The 6,893-nt window shown below is 38.8% G+C and overlaps 1 protein-coding gene across 3 annotated transcripts in view; it reads right to left on the bottom strand.

Moving 5' to 3' along the window:
• Positions 1-401: 401 nt before the first annotated feature.
• add1 (adducin 1 (alpha)) overlaps positions 402-6,893 on the bottom strand; it is a 28,418-nt gene continuing 21,926 nt past the window's right edge. For 2 of the 3 annotated variants that reach the window (XM_070924266.1, XM_070924267.1), the window contains 2 exons: positions 6,406-6,495; positions 402-2,825 (listed from right to left, as the gene is read on the bottom strand). In XM_070924266.1, coding sequence (XP_070780367.1) covers positions 2,539-2,825; positions 6,406-6,495 — 377 coding nt within the window. In that variant the 3' untranslated portion in view covers positions 402-2,538. Of the gene's footprint in view, positions 2,826-5,500; positions 5,536-6,405; positions 6,496-6,893 lie in introns of those variants that run through there. The other variant, XM_070924268.1, reaches the window with a different exon arrangement.

The following is a 6,893-nucleotide window of genomic DNA, read 5'->3' as shown; positions in this document are numbered from 1 at the left end:
TGTTGTGCCAGTATTATTGTACAAGGTCTTATGGTATACACTCGCCCATTGTGTGTAAAATGTAAAAATGATTACTGTAAATATACGCAACCAGCAGATAAATTGTTGACTAGACTCTAGTTTTAACTAGATGATTTTACTAGTTGACATTCTTGATCCATCTGTATTATCTACTGAAGTGTTACCCCAGATGATTAATCCTGAACCTAAAGAGATTTTTTTTAATATTGATTCATATGATTACGCATATGATGGCTGAAATATGTTTTAGTTTTAATAGTACAATCACTTGCCTGTGAAGAATGATATTAACTACTATGGCAAATGACACAGGCACCTTGGCTTACAGTATGTTTCTACATTATTTGACACATACATAAATGACTACAATCACACAACACTGACTTTCATGGTAGTGTTTTTTATTCATGGTTGTCAAAGAGGCAGACCCATGAGAAAAGAGAGGTGGAAGTATTAAGTCTGTAGATGGTATAATGATGAGACACATTTAAATTGGAAGTAGATCAGACAGAGAATACAAATCAGCATAGCTGTGAGATTTACAAAAGAAAGATCTATGGTTGAAATAAAAACCATGACTACAAGGACTCTAGTATTGTTATCGGTACGCTAAAGCTGAAATAAAACATAATTCAAACAAAAAGGGCTATTTAGAGGACAGTACACACTCTAAGCACTCTACACATGCAGTCCTTCATGAGTTCGACATTTGACTTGTATGCAACGATGTAGGTACTCCACCTGTGGTGAACAAAGGCCAAGGTTTATCAAGCCTCCTAAATTAGGTGAAGCTCCCCGTTAGTTTTGCCTTTTGGTTCACCATGAGTTACATGGACTGATGACTCACCCTTTGCTAAAACAGGATAATAAAACACAAGTTAGGAAGCAATGCATGGAGATGGCCTTGGTATTAATGCCCTGCAATCTTAAGCACAGCTCATTTGCCATCACACAATTGATTACACATCAGTGACAAACAAAAAAAAAAGAAAAACTGAATTGCTTCTCCAGTGTACATTGTGTCTTTACTGCAACTGGCAACACACAGGTACTCAATAATTAAGTCTAATAGTTTTAAACAGGAAAGTCCAGGTTCTGAAATATGATTGATCATGCAGCTTCATAACAGTGACATTGTCATCTACATGTTCTGTAACAACTGTATCTATATTTATGATGACAGGCTGACTATCTAAAAGCAATGTGTGGTTCTCAGACAGCGGTTGATAAAAGAGGAGGTTCACAGTGCTCTCTCTCACAGCAAGCAATCATGGCTCAATCTACTTCATGAGAAAAAGCGCAAGACGTTTTAAAAAAAAACTGACATAATCGAGAACAAAAAGAAATATGTAAACTCACAATATGTAGCATTTCTGCCTGTTTCTGACTTTCAGAGACAGAGAGAAATGGAGGGGCAAATGCAAAACAAAGCCAGGCTCAAATAATTAGAATAAATGTTAGAGATTTTGTTTTTAGACATTCCTTCATACTAAAGACTTACAGCCAGGAGCAAATACATTACCGACCCTTGAAATAATCAACAAGCACAATGCTTGCTGACACCTCCTGGGATGACTCGCGTTTTGTGAACCCCGCTCAGCAACAGTAGGCTCAAACAACATCATGTGCAGGTTTGCAGCACTGCAGACAAATCTGGTTTGAGAAATATAAATCCCAACGTTCACATCATCATCATCATCATCATACACAGATCTGAGGCGCTATACAACACACCTGTAAGTTAAGGCTGCGTCAAATGCTTGTGGGTAGAAGATTTAGAGTTTAAAAAAAAAAAAAAAAAAGACTCAACAAACACCCAGATGTGATTTAGCTTGTGTGTGGATGATTTAATCAAAATATCGCAACATGGAGACATTATTATTGACTTTGCATGACTTTGCATTTTCCACAGAAAATATCCCAACTGTAGTTCCCCTGGCCTGCTAACATGTAATTACATAGGTGCACAGCTTCAGAGGTAAAATTAGCACTATGCAATTTGCAATTCTCACAGTCGGAATTTACCACCAGTTAAACGAGAGAGTGCAAGCTTCTCTTTCTGCATTCACGGTTTTTAAAAGACACTTTTAAAAGACATATTTTTGATACAATCCCAATACATTCTAGTGGTTACAATTGTTTAGTTAATACTCTTTTTAAAAAATGAGGGCGATAAAACCCTTAAACCTCACATCAAGTGTGTGGGCCTGTAGTAATAGACATGCATAAAAGGCCAGATGGAGTGGACAAGACAGAATGCATCACTCACTCACAACTAAAAGCCTCTAATAATTAAAAACCTTTAAGCAATCAATCATTTTTACACTGTATACAAAATTGGCACACACTAACGAGGAAAAATAGGTTAATAAGCCAGCGACAAATTATATCAAAACAACAAAAAGCATAACTTGTGTGTAACTGTGGCTTGCTCGAAGGGTGCAATGATAGCAGACAAAAAGCGAAAATGAAAAGAGGCAGAGGCCAGCCTTGAGGACCGATCCAACATTCTCCAATCTAGGACTCTGTCTTTTTTTTGTTTTTCTTTAGGAAGGAAGGAGTGCGGAACTTCTTTTTCTTTTTGGAGGGTGATTTGCTGGGAGACTCTTCACCCTCCTGGTCGCCAGCGTCAGCGGGTTCCTCCCCCTCGGCTCCTTCTGCGTCTGCGGTTGCAGGGGCAGAGGCGGAGTCTTCGGCAGGAAGTGCTGGGGCATCGGAGGGGTCGTCAGGTGTTAAATCTGGAAGGGTCTGTCTCAGGGTGGCTGCGTCGCTCTCATCCTTATAGGTTTGTTCTGGCAAGGACTCTGGTGGGAGGAGGACGGAGAGAGTTATTGATCACAGAGGACAAACTGATGGATCTGTGCTGCCGAGCTTACACACTGAGGCTACTACAAGTCGACCACTGGATTAAGTGTTAAATCCACGTGATTTTCTACTTAAAGAAGCATCCATTTCTCACCGCGTGAGTTCATACAACTCATCAACTGAGATTGATGTACTTAAATAAGTTCAAGATACAGTTGACTTATGACAATATGAAGAATACATGTGCTTTAAGGCTCTGTTAAACTAAAAAGCACAAGCGTCTAATACTTCCACAGGCAACATTCCCATTAAAGCCAAAAGAGCACTTCACATCGCCCCGGTCTAATAAAATAATACACCTGACACCAAAAACCAAAACAAGATGCACTGTCTCTTTTACATTACATAACAGAAAAGCATCGCTCCAGGACTCATTATCTGTTTAATCTTACCTTTAACAATGACAATATGCAACTACAAATAAGACTTTGCTCTCATTAATCTTGGTTATTCATCGCTCTCTGACTCCTTTCATTTTTCTTACTTTGACAGGCCCAAGCTGGTACGCAGCATTTGCGTTTACCTTCATTTAAACAGGGAAATCTTAATGAGTGCAGTTCCCTTTGTCATTTGCATCCTGTGTACAAACAAACAAAAATAAAAGTCTACAACACAAAAAAAGAACTGCAATGTTTTCAAACACATAATCACAAGTGGGGTGACATAACAAGTCAGGGGAGGTGATAAAGTTCAATTCATTCAAAACTGGAGCCGCTCTCAAGGATAAATAAGTTAAAATTAGGCCTTGATGATAATTCAACGGTGTTAGAAAGACTTAACCAGTGAGTGCAGTATTACATTTGATTGCAATTTAATCCAAATGCTGGGAGTATAGAAACTACATAGAGATGTTCCCTCTGGTCTCAATGAATGCTAGATGGGTTTAGCCCTCAATCTCAAATCATTTTCTCTTGTAAAAGTGAAACATATTTATTTGAAAATACAAACAATGAAACATAAATCTAGCCTTTGTGTCTGTCCAAGTATGCTATAGTATGCATCTGAAGATGGTTATGTTCACAAACTAACAGTCTGATATTATCATACTGTACTGTAATACTAGGGCTAAGCACCCCTGCAATACCTGGGGCCTGTTAGCTTTAGCAAAAGGCAAATTTTAACCCTTTTGCAGCTTTTCAATATTTTATATTATTATTTGAGACAATTTTCAATCAATTTACGGGGCTAATGACAACAGCTAGCCAGCTAAAACTGTTGAAATCTGCAAGCGTCAGTTTCATTTCCATTTCAGCTGCTGGCAGAAAACAAAATGCTGCTTTTGTCTAATTCTGTCTGAAATCATACACCCATTGTCTGAAAATGACCACTAATTTTGACTGGTAAAATATTATATTAATCATTGTAAACTGCATTTGTAGAAAGCTTGACAGGTGTAGTAACTAAACAGTAACTAAGGGGGGGGGGGGGCTTTTCAAATGGTCAACTGATTGAATATAGCTTTTTTGCATCAGTAAATACAATATCTGTAAGTACAGTGAGACTGCAAAAACTGTTGTTGCTGTTTCTAGCAACTATCAAGTGACTGTATCATCCTTTAAAAATACTCCCAGCAAAAAGAGTTAAGAAGCAACAAGTGCTGGTGCTGGATCCAGAAGGTCTGCTTCAGTAGACCTCCATGGATCAGTATCCCAAACAGCATCCAAACCACTGCTTCAAGCTCACACAGAGCAGTCAGGTGCAAAACAACTACAGCTTTGCTCACATGCTACAGAGACCAGGGTAAAAACCCTCTGCCAAGGCCTGAGAAAAGACAACACATCAGTCTTCATTTTACATCTCTCATGTCTGTCAGAACAGAGATGAGGCCGAACACACAAACAGATAAAAATGGGGACTAAACAACACCACACAGCCAAGCGTGGGGCCTCGACCATCTTTCAAGCTAAACCAACAGCGAGTCTCAGCAAAAGCCAACAGCAGCATGTTTGGTTCGAAAGCCACACTCAAATAAAGCACTGATGTACCTGGTAAAGGACTCGTCTGTAAGACAAACAACATTCAACACATTTTAGAAACATTACCTGATTTTTTTCCATGAAACAAAAATACACAGTGTCATATAACATTGGTAGATGTGCATATGTGCAAGAGAGGTTGGTTAATTTGATAGTGGGTCATTGGCAGGAAGAAAAGAGAGGTTATCTAACGTAAAAGGTTTGGCGAGTTGTAGGGTTTACTTCAGGAACATCCTCCACTTTTGTTTCACTGTCATTCGGGTAAATGGGACTTTAATGCATGATATTACAGATCTAAGACTCACACCTGAAATAAGATCAAGATAACAATTTGTCATTCCTTGCCATAGTCATTACATTTAAAAAAAAAAAGAAACAGTGAATTGGGGCAAATTACAAGAGAGGGAGGAGCTCTGAAATAACCCCCATCAACCCGGAGAAAGAGATACACAGGAGGTCAGAGAACCAAGTTAAAACCGATTGAACAGTCTCAAACCCCGGAAGACGGGTTAGTTCAGACCACAGGTCAGCTCTACTAGTGAAGCCATGCAAAGAAAAAAGGGTAAATGATCAAACACAGGCATGGAGAGTGATGGGTAATTCGGAGGGTGGTGAGGAGGTGGAACAGTACGTACTTACTATGGTAACAGGTACTCTTTTGTATTTCCATCTCCTGATTGTAATCGCAGCCACAAAGAAGAAAAAGAACAAGTAGAAACAAATGTCTATGCAGATCAAACCACAGGCACTGTGTTAAATTAAAAAAGAAATTAAAATGTGAAATAGAGAAAAAAAAAAAAAAAAAACACCAGAGGAAAAATTTAAAAAGAATGGTTGGGAACCATTCTTAGTAACCCCAAAAAGATGAAGAATGGAAGTGAAGGGGTAAAGGAGATTCTGTACATAGAGACACATGTTATATAACAACATTTCAGGTATTAGATTACACCTGCGATCAAAGCTGTGTGTAACTGGAATGATGCCAATTATTGTTTAATAAAAGGTAACTAAGATTATAACATCCTGGTGTTCTGGTATCATTATGGATGATACTGTTCACATAGGTGTAATCCAATAGTAATAAAGACCAAGAGGGAGAAAAACAAATATAAAAGAACAAAAATAGACTGAGACATCTGCACTGGGGTCCATCAATAAATGCTAAAAATACTTACAAATATCTTTTCTATTCAATAATTCATTTACTATCTTTCCAAACTATTTCCTGACATTACATCTGGAGACTGTGTATTAAAGCATTATCTGCGCTTATAATTTCCTATCTCTCATCACATGAACCTGATTAAATAATCAAAACCTCTTGGCCTGTTATTACAGAAAACACAGCACAGCACGCGTAGTAGTATTATTATTAAAGACCACGACATGAACAGACCCCAAGACAGACAGGCAGGTGGACGGGCAGGAGCCTCCGCATTTGCTCTGTAGACCCTAGAAAAGCTCAAAAACCCAGCCAGAGGACTAGAGAAACCCATGCTGAACCAGGCGGGCAGGGTATGTCAAGTATGTCATGTCAACCTACCTTCTTCTGCTCTGACCGGGGTGCTGGGTGGCGTGGTGGTGGGTTTCTGGCCTTTGGGCTCCTCCTCAGGCTCTACTAGCTCTTCCGGGTCTGAATGATAATCAGCAGAAATGAAGTACATAAGAAACTGTTTACCATAAATAAATAAGGAATATAAATAAAGAAATCATTAAATAAATGAGCAATAACATTAATTTATTTTTGTCTGTCAACACAAACAACAACGCAACATAAAGAAAAGGGAGCACAACACAAAAAAACAAACCAGGGAGGAAGCCTCAACCAGAAGGACACAGCAAAAAGCGAATCCCTGTAAAAATCCACCTTAAAATATCCTGAAGAGCCAAACAAACCTATGTACCATTAGTTTTATTGGAAATCAGTCAGAGGCACAGCAGGAAGAGTGAACACCAACAGAGATATATCCAGGACAGGTTAGCAGGAAGAGAGGAAGGACACCATTATTCATGTCATCACACGGGATGCTC

This window comes from Enoplosus armatus, chromosome 18, assembly GCF_043641665.1.
Source record: "Enoplosus armatus isolate fEnoArm2 chromosome 18, fEnoArm2.hap1, whole genome shotgun sequence".
NCBI lineage: Eukaryota > Metazoa > Chordata > Actinopteri > Centrarchiformes > Enoplosidae > Enoplosus > Enoplosus armatus.
This window is presented reverse-complemented; position numbering and strand designations above follow the sequence as displayed.